At 55.3% G+C, this 19,842-nt stretch overlaps 1 protein-coding gene across 2 annotated transcripts; it reads right to left on the reverse strand.

The window, feature by feature from the left end:
* Positions 1-326: 326 nt before the first annotated feature.
* On the reverse strand, positions 327-16,998 carry EMX1 (empty spiracles homeobox 1). 2 transcript variants are annotated; one of them, XM_017521958.2, is made up of 3 exons: positions 16,077-16,998; positions 9,942-10,126; positions 327-888 (listed from the first exon to the last, which is right to left on the reverse strand). In XM_017521958.2, the coding sequence occupies exons 1-3, from the start codon at positions 16,594-16,596 to the stop codon at positions 721-723; spliced, it is 873 nt and encodes a 290-aa protein (XP_017377447.1). In that variant the 5' UTR covers positions 16,597-16,998; the 3' UTR covers positions 327-720. The 2 variants fall into 2 exon arrangements, with proteins under 2 accessions (XP_017377447.1, XP_017377446.1); XM_017521957.2 differs by having other exon boundaries at positions 9,942-10,129; positions 16,077-16,997.
* Between the last annotated feature and the right edge of the window lie 2,844 nt (positions 16,999-19,842).

The raw sequence follows: 19,842 nt of genomic DNA on the forward strand, positions 1-19,842 counted from the left end.
AGAGGGAAGCACTCTCCCTCTCCCACTGAACTAGCTAGACCTGATCCCCACACCTCAATACGTTAGGAAAGACCTGGGCCTGTCCTCCCTCAATACAGGGTGGCCCTTCCCTAGCTCTAGCTTGTTTCTCCTGCTGTGGAGCTGGAGGTAGAGACCAGGGTCCCCCAACAAAAAAGAGGAGTTAATGAATTACCCTTGCCCCACCCCCCACCAGTACCCCACCCCAGGCTCCCAGACCCTGAATGCGTTTGCTCTACCAGCCCCCACTGGCCCTCAGAGCCAGAATCTATCACCCCAGGCTCTGGGGCTGGAGCTGGATGCCCGTGTCATTAAGAGAGAGGCTTTTATTATTCCCATAGGGAAGGGAGACACAGGGGATCACTAAACTACAGTGGTGCCTGGAAAATAAATTAAAACAGAAACGCATCAAAACAAAAGGGAACTCAGAGACACAGAGAGCAGCTGGGAGGCTGCGGTGGCAGGTGGCCCGCCCAGGCAGGCAGGCTCTCCGAGGAGAAGGCCAAGTGGTCCCAGGCCTCAGCCAGCCCATTGCTTGTCCCTCTTGTCAATGGCGGCCCCGGGCTTCAAGCCCTGTGGGGCTGTGACTCCAGGCTTCCCTGAAGCCTGGCCAGGGAGTGGCCAGAGTCCAGCTTGGGCCCATGCAGGGGCCTGGCCAGCAGCAAGCAGCACTCTGCCCTCGTGGGTTTGTGGTTGCCCACCCTAGTCATTGGAGGTGACATCGATGTCCTCCCCATTGGCCTGCTTCGTGGCGATGCGCCACCGGTTGATGTGATGGGAGCCCTTCTTCTTCTGCTCGGACTCAGGCCCTTCCTCCTCCAGCTTCTGCCGTTTGTACTTTGTCCTCCGATTCTGGAACCACACCTTCACCTGGGCCAGGGAGGGAGGGGCACAGATGAGAAACTCAGGAGGCCCCCAGAGCAGCCACGGGGGCCTCAACACTCAGGCCAAGCTGAGAGCCTGATGGGAAGACAGAGGCTACACGGGGTCAGGGCCCCCAGGCCAGGGTCCCCTCTGACCAGCTGCCCCTGTGGGTCTGACATTCACAGAAGGGGATGGCGGGGCAGGAAGAGGTCACAGTGGGCCAGAAAGAAGGGTGGTTTTCCTGCTCCTCTCACACAAAGGGTCACAGAGCCACTGTGCACCGTAGCTCCGCCAGCCCCTGCAGAGCAAGGCCATGGTGGGGGTGCCCAGGCTCCGGAAGCCGGCAGACCTGGGGCTACACAGTTTCTAGAGGAGAGCTCGTAATGAATCCTTCACGAGGTGGATGTGAACAGTAAATGAGAGAGCCTCGTGGGTTCCCATGAGCTCCCACATGGCCCAAAGTGGACACCACCCCACGGCCCAGCCCCATGCTCTTTTCCATACACAGAGGCAGAGTGGGCATGGCATCATAACCAGGAGGTGGTGTCACTACCAAAAGCAGTGCCTGGACAGCCAGGCTACCCCTGGAGGCACAGAACCCGCTGCTAGAGACTCCAGCCTCACACACTGTGTGGTCTCCTTCAGGGGAGACTTTCTTAGCAACCTCATGTGGCTCTCCCCTGCCCCTCATCAAAGGCAGAGCTGTAGAGGCTGGAGCTGGGCAGGTTGGGGGGGCCTTGTCCCTCAAGTGTCAGCTCCTCAGGGTAGTCCGAAACCCACCAGTGAGAACTCATTCTCCTTGGGCAGACAAGGACAGGGAGGAGGCGGGTCTGAGGGAGGTGTCCCGCCCTTCACGGACAGCTCTAGACCTTCTGTCCCCACAGCACTGGCTCCTGCAGCCCATCCAGATGTGGGACCGGGTCACACAAGAAATAGTCAGGAGAAGCCCAGGGGACAGAAGCAAGCTCCACTTTGAACCCAGGGAGCCCCCTATTCTGTGCCTGGCAGTGAGAGCCCTGGCAAGGTACGGGGTGGGGTTCAAACAGAAACTGGACAACCATCCTTCATGATGGAGGAGGCATGAGGTGGAGGGCAGGTCTATGGTTCTAAGCCATCTCCTCTAGGAAGCCTCCCTAGACTTTATCCCCTTTCTTATCCCACTCTTTTCCCTCCTCCTCCAGCATCTGTTCAGTGTCCAGGACATAGTCCTGAATGTCCTCTCATGTATAATCTGGGAGGCTTGTCCTGGCTGCTGGACTAGCCTTAATACTTGTGGGCTGTAGAGAAAGCCTTCATCTATCAACTCTATCTGACTCCACGGTTCCTTACTTGGCTTTGCAGAGTCGGGCCAGACCCAAACCATCTTCAGCGTTGGCAGGAGGATCCTGGGTGCTGATTCCCAGCTAAGTCCCTTCCCCCTCTGGGCTTCAGTCCTTCATGCCTAGGAGAAATGTTTTGGGGACCCCTGCAGCTCCAGGGTACCTTTTGGTCTCTTGCTCCAGAGGACCCCTGGGGAAGGAGGTGCAGAGGGCAGGCTACAAGGCACGGATGGTTTCCAGGAAATGACAGCACATTTAAAAGCAAGTGGGTGTGACCAACTGCAGCTGTGCAAACGGTGGTGCGTGGCAGAGCTGCGGGTGAGGAATGGTGGGGAGCCTCTTGGTTTCGGCAGCAGCAGTGATGCTGAGGGGAGATCCTTCAACCCTGGGCAGGGCTGAGGGCAGGTCTCAGAAAGACTGCCAGGTCCAGCCCCTGCTCCCAGAGAACTGGGAGAAAGCACAGGCCTTAGCCACAAGGCCAAGCCGTGCATCCAGAGGCAGGCCTGGCCCCTGGGCCCTGCAGCTGGTTTCATGCCCAGGAGGTACTGCCCCCACACCCTTCTCAGGCTGTCCTCTCTATCCCACCTACCTCAGGACTTCCCCTCACAGTCCCCTCTTGCCAGGGTCTCCACTGTGCCATCTGCCCTCGTTTGAGAGCACTGATTTTAGAGCACTGAGGTGAGGATGGGGGCAGCTGGAACTCAGTGCTGGCAGGGCAGCCAGCCAGGGGCAGGAAAGCTGGCCCAGGAAGGGGGGTGCCTGGCCTCGATGGATGGGGTAAAGGCAAGGGGATTCTTCCCGCATTTACAAGCCCATAGCCTGCACATCTCACCTAGGTTGGCAGCGGAGGACGGTGGGGGCTCTGGGCACAGACTGCCGGACTCCAAGCCCACCTATCTTTGGGCACAGAGCCACCTGGACCCTGGGTGGTTCTCAGCACAACAACTTGGCAGCGGCCTGGCCCCTGCCCCCCACCCTGGAGCCTGCTGTGACTGTGTCTGCCAGTGGGCGGGTGAGCTCCCCCTGCCTCCTGCGCGTGACTCAGGGCTAGATGCAGGGCCAGGGCATCATTCCTGAGAAGCCCAACTGGGCTGGCCGAGGGTGCCCGTCAGGTGATGAGGGCAGCACCAGGGACTGAGAGCCCTTTTCTGTACCTTCTTCCCTCCACACACACTTGCAGGTGTCCTTCAGGAAGGAGACTCTGACAGTCACATTGGCCTGTAGAGGGACGGGCCCAGCATGCTGCCCTTGTCTAGCAACACTGGCTCCAAGGAGGAAAGCTTTGATGGAGGCTTCAGGCACAGGGTAGGCCAGAGGCAGCTTCCTAGGGCACCCAAGTGAAAGGAGATTCTGAATATTTTCTCCATGAACAATACTGGGGTCAAGTAGGCATCTCTCTAGAAACAGGGACATACATCCTCTCCCTGTGCAGCCTGGCCATCTTCCAGAGAATGGCCTTCAGCTGAGTGTCCAGATGCTATTTACAAAGACTGCAATAACAGGGTGGTGCTTATGACTTCATAGCATTAGTGGAAATGCCAGGATGCACAGGCCTGGCACCGTGTGATCACAACCATAGAAAAACAAAATCTACACACAGCGAAAAAAGACTAGAAGGAAATGTACCCAAAGTGTGGGTGATGTTTCTTTCTTCTTTCTACTTTTCTGAATTTCCCTTAATAGTTATTGATCAAGATAGTATTTTTTACTTGGAAAAAGAAAAGGAACAGGGCTCTGAGTGTATTAGGAGATAAGAGTGACATTTCATGACCTCTCCAACCCAGCTGGGCAACTCTGGATCCTCCAGAGCCCTTTCCCTAGAGAACACAGGCCCGGGGAAGGAGCCAGGTCATATGGCTGCCCCATCACCTGCCTGTATTCCTTAGTACCTTTTCCCAGTCTCAGTAACAGTGACCCCCACTGTGCACTAATTTATTTCTTTACATCTGTTTCCTCACCGGACTGTGAGACTGGAGAACCAAAGTGGTGTGTTAGTCCCAGTGCCCTGCCCCGAGGACATGTTCCATGTATAGTCATCTGGCTGGACAGAGGCAAAGTGACCTAGCCCTATGCTCTAGGCAAGAGGTACCTGGGCCAGACCTGGAAAACAGGAGAAAATGAATAGAAGAGGGGGAGAATTCTAATCAGCAAAGGGTTTAGGAAGTGCTCAATGATGGAGAGACAGGATCTTTTTCTTAGTTTTGTGGACACTTTTGCAAGAGGGCCAGTTCTTAATACTCCACGTGGTAAATTGGATTGGCCACTTTTAGGGGAAGTTGGAGGAGGGAGACCTACTGCTGGGCAGAAGAAGGGTTGGATTGAGTCAGGCAGAATGAAGAAGGTGAAACTGCTATGGATGAATGAATGTATCAATTTGCTAGAGAATTGATCAATGTATGCATTAATGAATGAAGGCATGGATGTGAACAAAAGGAAAAATGAACTAACAAGCAAACTATATCTCCAGCCAATGTTTCACAACTAATCAGACTTTACTTTGGAATAATCTGTTATTTTGAATGAATGAGGTCTGGATTCCTTCTTTTTCACCATTCCTGCAAATGGAAAAGTCTGTGGCTCCAGCCCCCTGCACACTCTCAGGTGAATAACTGTCTTGTCTTCAAAGAGTTCAAATATCCCAGAATAGACAGAAGCCTGGAGACATCAATCAAGCCACCCTTCAGCCTACTCTCTTCCTTGGGGACCCATTTCCTATCATTTGATCATGTGAGCTGTTCCTACACTCAAGGTCAAGCCCAATGCCATGCTAAGTTCAACCCTCACTCCAGTAAGCTGAGGTCACCTCTAGCTCCCCACCAACAATAACCATAATCTCCCTAAGCCTCCCTGTCTCCTCCTCTTTCAGCCCAGCCTGGACCCTTCCTCTCTCTCTCAGGGAGACATCATAAGATTCTCCTCAGGACATGTCTCCAGTCCCAGCTCCTCAGAGAACCACTCTAATCTCCTTTATCTCCCCCTCATCCTCCCACACAGGACTCCTGGAACATGAGATGCAGAAGTTCTTGAAGAAAAGCCAAGACTTAGAGAAGAGATGTGGACACACCGTGAGCTAGAAACAAATGTCTCTTGATTTTTCCCTAAAATTCAGGTCACCTGGATATCCCCCTGTTATCCATCCCTCTAAGGATAGAATATTCCAGAGCAGGAAAGGACCCTCCAAATCCTCCTTTCCATGCCTCTGAGGGGGAAAAAGCCATAGTCAGGTGACCATATACTCCTGCCTCCCAAGATCTCCCTGCCCTCGGGCTCCAAGATGGTGGCTGGTCTTGACAGCTCCTGCTCTATCCACCTGCCTGCCTCAAACCCTCCCCTTCTTTCCCTCCAACGTAGGATCCTAGGTATCCCCCTCAAGCCTTCCAGGTCTGAGGCCTCCTCAAGCCTTCTCAAGCATTTCTCTCCTGACACCCCCAAGCGCACAGCTGTGACTTCAAGGGGACCCTAGTCATTCATCCTGTGCATGTTTCACAAGTGTGCAAGCTTTGCACTTAGCCACATCACTCAGTGAGGAATCTTCAAAGCCACAGACCACATTTCTGTACCCTTTGCCCTCACCACTCAACTAAACTCTAACCCAGGCAAGGTCAAGAAACACCTGCTGGTCTGTTCAGAGGAGAAGGAGTAGCTGGAAACACTGACCAGATCAGCCTGGAGCGACCAATGCTTTCTCTCACTCCCCCTTAAACTAACTTACCCCTTCCCCTTATACACACACGAACACACACAGAAGCATGCAAGCTGCACACTCCATGCCATGCGACTACTTATGGCATCTGACGTGTACCTATGCTATCATCTGACCTTTGGGCTTCAATCACATGAAGCCCGTTGGTGCCCCACACGGTGGGCAGACACATGTTGCACACACCCGTTATTCACACTCATTCAACCTGAGCCTCTGAAATGACCCAGGCCCGGGTCTGCCCAACCAGCCACCAGAACTGAAGCTTGGACTGGTACCTTCCTGGTCATCCTCCAGGGCTGCACCATAGCAGTGATGAGCAAGTCATCAGAACCTGAAGGTAGAACTAGCTCCTCTCCAGGGCTCTTCCCTCACCTCCTAAATTGAGGCACTGGCCTTCCCAGGACAAATACCACACTCCTACTAAACACACAGTCACTCAGGGTGCCCACCTCCCAGGACCTCATGTGAAGCTTTGGGAGTGCACAGACCTCTGAGCTCTGGATTAAGAGCTCACTCACACACTGAGCTGAGTAACTAACCGTCCTGGAAGTTTTATCTACAAAGTGGTATATGTATAATCTAAATCAACAATCAGCTGAGGAAGTGCAAGGGAAAGATAGGAGGAGAGGGACAGGGAGGGGACAGTGACAGCAGAGAGCAAGGGCAGTGACTGACAAAGTTAGTATTTGTTTGGGCAAAGAGAAATGTGTTCATTAATTCAATACATGTTTATTGAGCATCTACTCCATCCTGGGCACTGACCTGGGCCCTGTGAGAAATAGACAGGCTTGGCCTCTGCCTCCCAGAGCTAAGATGCTCAGGCCTGCTATTCATCACAATCACCCAGATAACTGTTTTTAAACTTTTTCCTGCACCCTATCCTGGACCTCCTAAGAAAATCTCCTGGGTGAGGCCCAGGAATCTGTATTTTAAGATCTCCCTGAGAGATACATGCTGCTGGTCTACAGATTGATGTTTGGACATGGAAGATAATTAAGTAACAACAGCAAAGTTTGATGCATATCATGATAGGCAGGGGCTGTGCGGTGAGCTCTGAGAATGGGGAGAAGGAAGTATACAGAAAACACAGAGAAGTAGAATGTAGAGGAGCCACAGAAACTCGGCTAGAAAAAAACCCTGGAATTTGTGTCATTCATTCTCACAGATACAGAAAACGGAGGCCCAGAGAGAAGACAAAGCCAGAGCCAATAAGATAATAGATAACCATTAGCAGACGTATGAATATGCTGTCAGTTGCTAAATAGCTCTGCAGAGATGAAGTTTGAGATGAACGGTGGACACAGAGAAGACAAAATAGATGATGAAAATAATGAACAGATGGGTAAATAGTACTTATTGTTAGGAAGAATGTATAATTAATAGAAAAATAAGAAATATAAATTAACCAGTTTGGGGATGCAGTTTAATGACAGTAGACAGAAGTAGATGGCTAGATGTAAAACAGCTAGGGACAGATTAGAGCTTTGAGAGACAGGTATAGATATTAACAGTAGAAATGCATGGCAGGGGGCTGATGGGGGTGACTGATGCTTGACAAATAGCTGATGGCTGCAAATGACAGGTAAGCTTGCCTGGTAAGTACCAAGAGGTGGCTAGAGAAGTAGTTAATTATATATCCTGGCTCCAAATGATAAGTTATGAGGGCAACAGAAAGGTAGTGTTGATGATGGAAACCAGATAAGGCAGGGAGAATGCTGGACTAAGAGGACACCCGGGTTTGGATCTTCTTATGCTACTAATCTGACATCCTACCTTAAACAAAGGGAAGGGACAAGGGATGGTGATTAATATTATTTGAGCTCATATGAAGTACCTTTGTTAATCATTAAACAACCCATTTTCTCGGTGAGGAAACCTGAGCTCGGAGAGGTGAAGTCACTTGCCTAGGGTTACACAGTAAGTTAGCAGGTATTTCAAATTGTGTTTGCCTGCCTAGGAAGCTCTGCCCAGTCCATCTCCCATCTCAGGGTCTTCACCTGGAAGGACAGGCTGCCACAGAAGGTTCCTCAGGCTCAAACCTCTCCTCATTCTTTTTGTTGTACCATATGCAAAAAGCATTTACAGACAGAAAGATTAGCCCTGAGTTTTGATAGTTAATGAAGCTGGATACCTTATGTTATTCTGTCTGATTTTGTTTAAAATATATGTTTGAAATATCTCAATAAAAATGAAAGAAACAATCAGTCCGTTTACTAACTAGCATTGTTAGGAGCAAATATTGACAGGCAGCTAGATTCAGTTTGAAAAAGAGTTAATTAAAAATGCTCTCACTGAGCTAAAAAATTGAAAGTTTAAAAACAATGACATTATTTCAACAAGTGTTAATCCATGGGTGGTAAGATTATAAACCATTTTTGTTTTCTTACACTTCTGCAATTAAAATTTAATAAATATTACTTTTTAAATGAAGTTAATTATAAACACCATTCTTAAACTGACACCTTGTTTCAAACAATAATTTTAAAACACTGCCAGGAGGGAAAAGGGAGTGTTATTTTATTAACTTATTTTTTTAAACAGATCTTTCTTTGAAATGTTTTTAAAATTAACTCTTGTTTTGTAAGCTTTTCCCCTGTAGTTAGAACAGCCCAGCCAGCAAATCTGAAAACCCATGGGTCCTGCCTCCGACCTGTGAGCGATTTGTCGATTGTTAAGTGGGGCATCAGACAGATATGATGACAATAGATGCCAAAATGCCACCGAAGGAGGAGAGGGTGAGGTCCCCTGAAGAGAGCTTGGGATGCAGTCTGAGTCTGGGCTTCCTCACTAGGCTCCCTTCCTACTCTCGCTGCTAAAGGGAGGCTCCGGCTGCCCCCTAAGCCGGGTATCTTCTCACTGCCCGGGACGTGGGAGGGGACGGTGGTGTCTCGGGAGGGGAAAGACCAGGAGGAAAGGGGACCTCAGCCGGGAGGGAGCTGGGGGACCGTAGGGCAGACCTCTCATAAATCTGGGAGCCCGTAGGCACGCAAGGCCCATCCAGAGACTGAAATCTGCCTTGAGGGCAGCAGCTGGGCTGAGGGTCGCTGAGCTGCACTTCAATACGTGGGACCCCGGTGGACCAAGAGCTTATGCAGTGCTACCAGGCGGCATTTATTTATGGCAAAGTCTTTACTTACAATGAACCCAAATGCACCTCCCTCTAATTTTCATCTAATTATTTAATTTTTTTCCCTTAAATTAATGATCAGTTACAAAAATACTACACAGTAATTGTTAATTTCAGTCGGTTCAAGCCGGGACACCGCTGGAGTTTATCCCGTCTCCCACTCGACAGCCTCCTCAGTGATTCAGAGCAGCCCCTGAGAACCCGGGGTCTACTTCCCACCAGGCCCAGGCCCCTCAGATGCTCCGCGAGTGCACACTGTGGGTTCCACAGCCCTGCCAGCGGGCCTGCGCCGGATCAGTGCCACCCTTGGACCCCAAGCAGGGGCTGTCCCCTCCCTGGCTAAGCCCCTCTGTTGATATTCTGAGGACACCTGGGCTTTCCCAGACTATCCCTGCTGGTGGGCAGCCAAGGCTCCACCGGTTTTGCCCAGGAATAGCAGCAAAGCCAGTGCGGACTGGCTCCCCGCAGGACTATGAGCGCCCCGGCATAGTGTGGGGGAAAGGGCTGCAGGAATACCAGGGCTGGGGCCAGCTCCAGTAGCCTCGGTGCTGCCTGCGCTGCCCGCTCCCGAGGCGGCCCGCTTCCTCCAGGAAAGCTGGTCTCCCTGTGATGGTCTTTGGGAGCCGGGCTCAGGATACAGTTTGCATTTACTCTGCCTCCTGCTAGGTCCTTGGCGCTTGACAAAAGTCCTGCGGACTTTACAGGGGCACGCAGTCTCCAGGAAGGGGCTCTAAAGACGGGCTTGATCTCAGCGCCGCGGGGAATGGGGGCCTTTTGGAACCCAGCAGGTGAGACTCGAGGCTGGGCTGGAGCGGGCTCAGGGACTCTCCTGCACCCGCGTACCCTCAACTCCACTCGGGCTCCGTACGCAGTGCCCGACGCCGGGCAGGCCACGAACGGAGGTGATTACCTGCGTCTCGGAGAGGCTGAGGCTGCCGGCCAGCTGCTTCCGCTCGGCGCCCACTACGTAGTGGTTCTTTTCGAAGGCGCGCTCCAGCCGCAGCAGCTGCGAAGGCGAGAAGGCCGTGCGGATCCGCTTGGGCTTGCGTGCGAAGGGGCCGTGCAGAAGCAGCCCGTCCTGGGGCACATCGCTGGCTGCTGCCCCGCCGCCGACGGCAACACACGCAGGTACAGACAGAGAGAAGGAGCGCCGTGAGCCGGGGCCAGCGGAGCCCGGTCTCCTGCCCCGCTCCCACATGCCCTGCCCTCTCCATTCCTTGGTACGCACACACACCCCATTTCTCCCTTTGCCCCTTTGCTGCCCCTTTCCTAGTCCCCTCCCCTCCCCAACACCTCCCCACACTCGAGAGCTATTCCGCGGGGGGTGGGGGGGGAGCGGGGTCTAACTCGAGGAATAACAGCGCTGCAGAGCCCTCTGTTAGGCCAAGAAATGGTCCAGACCCCGCGAGGCGCCGACTAGCCCAAATCCACAACGCCTGGGGCAGCGGAAGTGTCCAAGAAAAGTCCCTTGGCGCTCTTTCTCCGCCCTTTCCCAGAGGGGCTGCCCTGGCCTCCAGCCCCAACCATTTGCTTTTAGTTAACTGGTCGCAAAGCACTCCCTCCAAGAAGACTAAGGGTAGAGGCAGCGCTGCGGGTCAGAAAGGTGATAAGGGGAGCAGCAGGGTGCTAGGCACACCCTTGCCAAACACAGATTCAAGAACTAGAAGGTACCCAAGGAGCAATCCCTTCACACCTACTTGCACTATCTTGTGGTTGAATGCTCAGGCTACTAGCTCATTAAAAACTCCTGCCAACAGGCTCTAGCTCTGTCTTGCAGGGGGTATAAATAGGCCAGTAGCTAGGTCAGTGGTCCAGGCAGCACCTGGAATGGAAAGTCAGGCTCCTTCTTCCCCCTTCTCCACCTCTGCCTCCCCAGGTCTTGGCTGTCCAGAGACCCAGCCTCTAGCGTAAGCCCCAAACCCCCACCCCAGCACACACACTGGAAACTCCAAGTATTGCCTGGTGGGAAAAGCTTCATCCCTGCTTCATCCCTGAATAGTCCCTTGCTAAAGAAACATGTGTATAAATATCTAGATGTCATCTTTCTCTCTAATATATATAGATATAGATATATTGGTTTCTGCATGGGCGTGTGTAAATATATGTTCCAGCCTCCCTACTGTCTTTTTCTCCCATCTACTGTATAGGATTTTTAGAGTGTGACTGTCCCTTAGCAAATGTTGGCCAGCACAGGGACTCAGCTCCCACATGCAGGAGGAGGGGATAACTCTGGAGTAGATGAAGCTGGGGTAGGGGAGATGGGGTCAGGAGTGATCAATGCCAAAACAAGCCTCCACCCACAGCCCCTGTGTCAATTAACCCCCCACTAGACCTTCACACAAACTCTGGCTTGGTTGCACATGCTAACAGGCCCTGAAAAAAATCACCCATGGATTCTCATGCAAGGGCACATAACAGCCTCCTGATGCACCAACAACAGAGAACCCTAGATGGAATATTTTGACAGAATTAGCTGTTGGGATTGACTGCTCCAATTAACTTCTTCAGACATGGCTACTGGTTGGATTTGATTTGACCTGTTGTTTTGCTCTAAGACAATCACCTGGATAATTCAGTTGACATCTCCCATCTCTGGAAATATCTATGTAAGTGAAGCAAAGGCACATAATTGAGATGCTGCAGGTAAAACTCTCCAGGTATCTGTCCTTGTCCCTCTTCTGGTGGAAACTGCCTGACCTTCCTTTCTCCAAGTCTCTGGGCTTTGGGTACTTAAACAGGCCAACTTTTTGCTGGTGTTTTCTGTGGAACAGAGTTGCTAGGATTGGGGGACTATTGCCTGGGAGGAGTCAGTTACTAACCTCCAGTCACCTTATCAATTTCAAGTGGTTGGATTTGTGTGGCTACAAAAATGGTGGGACCATATCATAGGGAGAAGGATGAGGGACACCCCATTTGGTTATTCAAGTGGGGGCAGATCTAGGGCCCTCGGGTCTGACTGAAGGAAGAGAAGTTTGACTTGGGGTCGTGGAACAGACAGATGGTCAGGGGAGGTGGTCTGGCAGAGAGAAATAAAGGGCAGAGAAACAAATATGGAGCCTGCTCCAGGTGGGGAATAAGGAAGATTAAAGTCGCTGGGGTGGAGCCAGTGAGGTAGGCCAGGGAAAGGTGGGTGGAAAGCAAATGCTGCTTGCTAATGTTAACAACCTGCTTCAAAAAACAACATTGTTATGAACCTGGGTGAAGTCCCAACAGTGGTTTCCTCCAGACAAATGAACCACAGAGGGACAGAGAAAGCTTAGCTCATCCAAGCGCTGGCAGGGTTTGGCCATTCCAGCACTGGCAGGGTTTGGCCTCAGCTGCTGGGCTGGCCTAGGTTGGTCAGAAGTGAGGCTGCAGTGTGGAAAGCCCTGTAAGTGTGTGACTAGGATGCAGAGGTGTGAAGGGCAGTGTGGGGCTGAGGAAGCAGGTTTGCAGCCCACCCCAGTGTACGTGGCTTAGTGACTATGTTGTGATTCTGTCGTGTATGTCACCTGTGTGGTGGAGTGCTCTGTGTTTGTCTTTATAAACCCAGATTAGAGGATGAAGGCAACAAGCTTCTGCCCAACATACACGCTCCTCTGCCTCAAATCTGGTTATTTTAGGGAGATGTTAGGTTGCTTTGGGCCTGCCTTACTGAGAAAATGGTCCCAGGTCATTGTCATGTCCAGTTGTGGTAGACAGCATGTGTCCTAAAGGGCATATTCACATGCATGTGCAAAAACATAGGGGTCCTTCTACCCCATCACAGAGAAGCAGGATACTGCAAGATTAGTCAAGATGCTAAGTGATTGACAGGTTATTTGATTCCAAAAGAATAAGGACGTTTCCCTGTTAGAAAGAGGATGTTTCGTACACCAGCCATCCTGAGAAACAGATCAATTGCTACAGGTTTATGCAAAGACAAGGGTCATGCCTTAAGTGCACAAGTACCTGTACCCCTCTGACCTGTGAGAAGGAGGCCTGAACCCCCACTACCAGGGCTTCAGTTTCCCTTGACTGGACCACAAGGGCAGAACAAACTCGGGGCTAGGATGCGGCCTGTTTGGACGCAGTAGTTCCGAGCTGTGAGAACACGATGTCAGTTTCAGACTAGGACAGTTAGCAAAGTAGAAAGGGACTGGCATAGCCTTCCCAGGAGCTAGGGAAATGAACACCCCTCTCCCCACTGCCTCCCTACCCCTCCGATTTTTCTACAGCTGCTCTTTTAGGGCCCCTTCAAGGGAATGGCTGGGAACTGGCAACAGAATCCCAGGAATGAGGCGCCTGGAGGTGGGGGCTAGGGTTCTGAAACACCCGGCGTCAGAACTGCAGTCTTTGATGGAGAGGCCTCCGCCGGCCTGGGGCTCAGGGCCGGACGGCTGGGCGGAGGGCCCTAGGGCTAGGAGGGGGAGAGGCAGGACAGGCAGCCGAGATAACCTCATTCCCCCTCTTCCTGCCCGCACAAAGGCGACCTTAGAAGCTCCGGCCCAGTTACGTTGCGGGTCCGGGGGAAGGGGGAGGGCTGGGTCTCTACTGCCCCATCCCGGCCTTGCTCCCAGGCCCGGAAAGTTCCTGATCTCGGGGAAACAGCACCGAAAAGCGGCCCAATCCTGGTCTTCGCCTGCCCCTCCCCTTCGGGCCTCGCGAGCAGCCCCGACCTTCGGGTTCCGGTGGGATTCCGCATTCGCTTTTCCCCTTCCACTGCCTCGGTAAGCGGAGACGCCGCTTCCCTGTGCGCCAGGACCGCGGCGCCCAAGTGCGCTGCGCACAGAGCACAGACATGTTCGTTTTCGTTCGTGTGGGGTTTCGTTTGTTGCATTAAAACGGGGCTGAAAAGAGCATCGCCGAGACCCGGTTCTCTAGAAAACGCGGCGCCGGAGGGCCCGAGACGGCTCGACTCCCAGCCCCGAGGCCTGGCTGGGACCTGAGGGCGCATAGCTGCCGGGGAGCGCAGCGGTCTGCAGCGGCGACGATTGGCGACGATGGGCCTCGAAGCCACAGCGCTTCAGGGTTCGAAAAGTCCTTCAGTACCCAACGGATTTCCGGGTCTGAAAACGCAGCCACACTTGGGTTCATATCCGCGTCCAGACTCGGTTCTTGAGAGAAAAATCCAACTGTGCAACTCGATAACGTACCCGCTAGAACTGAGGGCTCGGAGAGCGGCGGCAATTTCCAAGAGGGTTTTGCGGAGGATTTATTCGCCTCGCCCGGCTGGAGAAGCTCAGAGCCGGAGCTGGATCTCTCTCGAGGCGCCCCCCGGCCCTCGGCGCCCCGAGGCAGGCGGGAACTGCAGAGCGGAGGGCGTCGGGGACTGTATTCAAAGCCGAGGGTACGGCCCAGGAGGCCGCCTCCGGACAAGCTGAACCGCTGGAGGCCACAGGACTTAGGAGCGGCCCCGCCCTCTCTTCCCAGCCCCTGTCCCTCCACCAGCCTCCAACCCGCCAGCCCCTCGGCAGGCCGCGGTGGACTGAGGGCTCCCACACTGCCCCAACTCCAACTCGGCCCCTGGGCGCCAGGTTTCGAGACCCAGGCTGTGGATCGAGCCCACGGAGGACCACAGTAGATTGCTCAATTTTGAAAACATCCTCATTTTATCAGTAAACATTTATTTTTAAGTGGCAAAAACTCTTGCCCAAGGCAGAGGACATTGTAGGCATTTTTGTTTTTTCGGATTTGGATTTGGGCAAGTCTTTGAAATCTTCAAAGAGGAGATAAAGCTGCCCACAACAATTCTTATTCTAGTAATTACATTCTCTGGTTTTGTGGGATCTGCCAGGTCAGCATCTATTGGCCAGGTGGGGCTGAAAAAATTGCCTGACAAATTGGGACCCAGGAAAGCAGCTTTCTGTGAAAGTCAAAGCGTCAAGAGGTAATTTTCACTTTATTATCTAAATAATTGTGCCAAACATCTAATTGACTGTAGACCTAGACTGTAGACCGTCACATTAGCTCCCGGAGCCGAAGCTCCAGCCGTGCCCCTTTCATTTGTTTCTCTAAAAGCAGGGTTACCTAGTTCTGAGCCATGGACCCTCCTTACAAGGCTGTGGTGTGGTGTACACTAATAAAACTAGAAACTAAAACGATTACTGTATAAATCAAGGCCACTCTTTAAAATAAAAAGAAATAAAAGAAAAACTCCAACAAATTTCAAGGAAGAAAACGAACTCCAACAAATGCAACTCTCTTTTCTCCAGTAAAGTCAGATAATTGAAACGTGTGTGTGTGTGTGTGTGTGTGTGTGTGTGTGTGTGTAAGAATAGTGGGGGATCCTTATTAGCAAGCCGATTTCAGGTACAAACTCCGAGGCTCGGACTGGCTACGACCTTAAAAGCCCTCTGCCCCCGCCCCTTGCCCGGGAAGACTGGCCTCAGTACTCCAGCAACCGGGTGGGCTCCCGCCCGACGGCAGCTAGCAACGGTGGAAGCCAGTTTGCTTATAGCAAACCTTCCCCACCTTGGGTAGCAGAGGCACGTGTGACTTGGAGAAGTCGGGCCAAGGTTGCAGAGAAACATCCCAAGACAGCCGGGCCCTCCACACTGAACATTAACTCTCCCGATTCGCCCTCCCCGCTGCCCTTGCGTCCCACCGAGCTGGGGCACAAGGATGGACTTTCCCCTGCCCGGACGCGCCAGCGAAGGCTGAGGTCTGGTAGGTGGTAGTGGACATGCGAGCGAAGTGTGGTGTCAGGTCAAGCCTGGTGGAGGGAGAGCCGGGGGAGTTGTACTCTGGGGCTGAGACTGGCTCAGCCGGGAGAGAGAATTGGGCAGGCCGCGGCGAGGGCCAGCAGAGGCTCCGAGGACGCGCCTGGGCTTGCGTCCGAACTGTTATCGTTTCTAGAAAAGCCTGGAGGTCTCCACCTGGTTTCCTGGGAGAGAGACCAACGCGGCAGAGGCGCCGGTGGGTCCTGCACTGCTCTTCCCTGCCTGGGAATCTACCTCCGCGGACCCGCAGCCTTCTGGGCAGTAACTTCTGAACAGCCCCGCGCGCCCCCGAGCCTCCCCCGCATCGCCGCAGCGCAGCGCGGGCGCCGGCCGGCCGCCTAGGCGGGCACAGCGTGGGCACTCACCCTGGAAGCGGTGGCCGAAGAAGCGGTTCCGCAGGACCCAGGGGTAGAAATGGAGAGGGTCCCGGTGTTGGGCGCCGAAGAAGGAGTGCGGGGGCTGCAGCGGGGAGGCGCCCAGCTGGTGCGCCGGGTGCACGGTCAGCGCGGGGTGGTTCATGGCCTCGGGGAACACAAGCTCGGGCCCACCGTAGAGCGAGCGGCCGGCGCCCGCAGCGGCCGCGGCGGGGAAGCCACTCACGAAGGCCGCCTCGGCCGCGCTGGGGTGAGGGTAGTTGAGCGCCGTGGGCCGGAGCGGTTCCTCGGAGGCGGCCGCCGCCAGGAGATGGGAGCCCGCGCCCCCGCCGCCAGTGCCCCCGCCGGTGCCGCCGTCCTTGGCCACCAAGGACTCTATGGTAAAGCCGCGCTTGGCCGCGGGCTGGAACATGGTCGCAGCCGCCGGAGCTGTGCGAGGCAGCCGGGCTCTGGGGAGCGCTCCGCGTCCTGGCGCCGCCGCCGTGCGGGGTGTGCACCCAGCCAGGCACATGCACACCCGCCCGCACCCCTCACCTCCCCCGCCCGCCCGCTCGCGCTCTGCCCCCGCGGGCGAGCCAGGCGCGGAGTGGCGAGGGGTGTGCGAGCTAGCGAGCGCGGGGTCCGGCCACAGCGCACAGCCAGGCGCGGCGGCTGCTGCGGCGGAGCGGGCAGCTACAGGCGCCCGCACAGGCGCGGGCTCCGTGCGAGGCTGTGAGCTGCCGGTAAGGCCCGAGGGCTGAGCCCGGCTCCCTCCTTTCGGAGTCCCGCCAGGACCGACCCCAGACCCCGGACTCCCCGCACTGCCCTGCCCGGCCCCGGCCGCCCAGCGCAGCGAGGCGCGAGTTAGCGGGCACCTGCCCCGCGCTCGCCCATTGGCCGCCGCTCACCTGCCCCAAGGTGGGGGGCGGGGCGGGGCGGGGCGGGGCGAGGGACGGCTGGTGGGGAGGGAGCCCGCAGTCGGAGGCAAAAGACGGACTGGAGCCCTCGCGGGGAGATCCAGGCCTCCTCCTCCCCTCACCACTGGCATCTCCTCGCGACTCCGCCCTTTAACTGAGTCTGGTGGCCGCTGCCGCCGTCTCGACCCACGCGGGAGCAGAAGAAGGCGCCCGAAGGGCTTAGAGCTAAACTCCAACCCCCACTCCGCGGTGTGTAGCTCAGCCGAACTCTCCCATTCGTCCCGGGATGTCGTTTCAGTTCTGAGAACTTGGATCCGAGCGGAGGGTGGGTGTTTGGGGTCCAACACATGGGTTTTCCCGAAAACCAGCTCTCTGCTCCCCTAGTTTCCGGGACCTCCCACTCACCCACCATCGACCTCCTGGGCCGCGGTCTGAAGCTGCGGCCTTGTTCCTGAGGTTTCGCGCTTTCTGGATGTCACGGGGACAGCTCTGGAAAGGGGACGCTCACTCCCTTCCCGAGGGGCCAGGCAGGGCACTGTGCGGGAGAAGCCCCCGAGCGGTCACACCGCAGCCCTTCAGCTGTTCGCAGGGCTGAAGCAGCTCCTGTGCCCAGCCACGGCGCCGCGACCGGCTCGGACCAGAACGGCGGGCCTCGGCGCAGGGCGATCCACCTTCCACGCCTTCTCTGCTCGTAGGTCTCAAGTGTCAGTGGGCCGGACCAGGCCAGGGCCTCGGAGACACTGTGGCTTCACCTGAAGCTGGCCAATAGCCCGAGCCCATCCCGAGAGGACACGCCGGCCGTCCGGACACGCAGCGGCAGCCTGACCTCCCTCGACCTTCACCTTCCACCCGTGACCGCGGAACAGCAGACGACTCTGCTCCGGCCAGTTTCCGTGTTGCGCACGAATTCCCCAGGGGCGAGAGGACGACTGGCCGTGAGAGCCTGGACTCCGCAAACTTTCCCACCCCGACCTTCCAGGCCGTAGGAAGGCGCCGCTGCGAGGCCTAGGAGGGCGCGGGCTGCGGTGGGGAGGCTGGGACCTGGACCTTGCCAGCGCACCGCGGAGAGGGAGCCGCAGAGAGTTCCGCTTCCTCGACGCTGCCGAGGTCCGTCCGAGCGGCCTGAGCGCTGGCCAGGCGCGCGGATCCGGGCTGGGCCTGCCGACGCCCCAAGGCTACGGGGTCCGCGCGCTGCGCAACTCTGCGGGGACTCCAGGCCGGGTCTTGGCAGCGGCCCGCCTGAGCGCCGGGAGCCGCGGTTTGCAGAGCGCTCCGGGCGCCCCGGCCGCCACAAAGCGGGTTAAAGTCTATTTTCCACTCCACTGCTCCGAAAAGCCCCCGCGCGCCGACGCCGTTCCGGCCCCCTTGGGCGAGGTGGGGAGGGGCGGCCAGGGGCGGGGAGGCGAAGCGGCCGCACCCTGCACTCCTCCGCGTCCTGGGAACCCCGGGGCCTGGCGCGGCGCAGACACCGCCGAGGCGCCTTCGTAAGGAATGATGGAATCCGTGGCGAGCGCCGGTGTCTTTTTCGCTGGCCTCTCCGAAGATTTCCGGCTTTCTGTGATGGTCTTTTCCTCTCTCCGGTTTCTGTCTCAGGCACTTTATCTTCCCCTGCTCCTGCCTCCCGGCTCCCCTCCCTTCCGACTTTTCCTCCCCTGATTTCTTCACCCTCCTCCTTTTCCCACCCTCAGTCTGGGAAAAGGGGAAGTGCCGCCGAGTGGGGGACCAGGACTCGACCAGGCCGTATCTCTGAGGGAGCGGGGGCGCGGAAGTGGGCAGAGGTACAGAAGGAGATTTTCACTCCATATGGAAGGAGACGACGACGGGATTTTGTTGGAGCAAGGTTCCCACAGGGATGCTGGTTCAGTTGGGTAAACGTTGCCTGGGCCTGTGCTCTGCGGCGACAGAGCAAGTGCTGGGAGCTGAGACAAGACAGGAGCCCAGCAAGCTGAAGGCCCCAGGGCCTTGCGCTCTTAGCTTGTGAATGAATCCCACCCGTCCTGTCGCAGACCCCCGCTTCCTTCCCTTCCCACCGCGAGGCTGGCCAGGGGCTGCGAACTTGTTTAACTGGTCAGGTGGAGCCTGGAATCTACCGTCTGCCCTAGACTCGCATCTACACTGGCTATCTCTTCATTCGTGTGGCTCTGGGTATACTTGTTCATATCTAAATCGATAGACCTTTATTATAACACCACTTTCCCTTGCGAGGCTTTCAAATGCTGACATCTCTACTCAGGAGGCTTAGGCAGGAAGATCTCTCGAGCCCAGGAGGTCGAGGCTGTAGTGAGCCGTGATCCGACCACTGCACTCCTGTCTGGGCGACACAGGGAGATCCCATCTCTAAAACAAACAACAAAAATGTTGACATCCAGCTGTCTGTCATTAACTCCACTTTACAGATGAGGAAACAGCAGAGGATCAGTAACCTGAGTCTGGTCACCGTCTGGGTTGGGCTGGGACAGCCCAGGGGTCCCAGCCTGACCTAGGTTCCACTCTCATTCCATTCCTACCAGGATGCAGCCGGAGACTTCCCTGGGGAGAGGGAGGGGGTGGCTGGAATGCGCTGGGCGACAGCAATTGTGTTTTCATCCTCCCTCATCTTTCATTCTCCCAGCGCCCCTTTCTGTCAACTTCCTCTCCTGTAATTCTCTAATTTTCTTCCATAGCTCTTCTCTCTATCGCTTCCCCAGTTTCCTCTATTTTCACTCCTCTTAGGACCTCTTCTGTAGTTTTCCCTGCGGCAGGTTAAGAAAAGAATATGTGGCCGGGCGCGGTGGCTCAAGCCTGTAATCCCAGCACTGTGGGAGGCCGAGGCGGGTGGATCACGAGGTCAAGAGATCGAGACCATCCTGGTCAACATGGTG

The sequence above is a fragment of the Cebus imitator genome, unplaced genomic scaffold, assembly GCF_001604975.1.
Source record: "Cebus imitator isolate Cc_AM_T3 unplaced genomic scaffold, Cebus_imitator-1.0 Scaffold23, whole genome shotgun sequence".
NCBI classification, from domain to species: Eukaryota; Metazoa; Chordata; class Mammalia; order Primates; family Cebidae; genus Cebus; species Cebus imitator.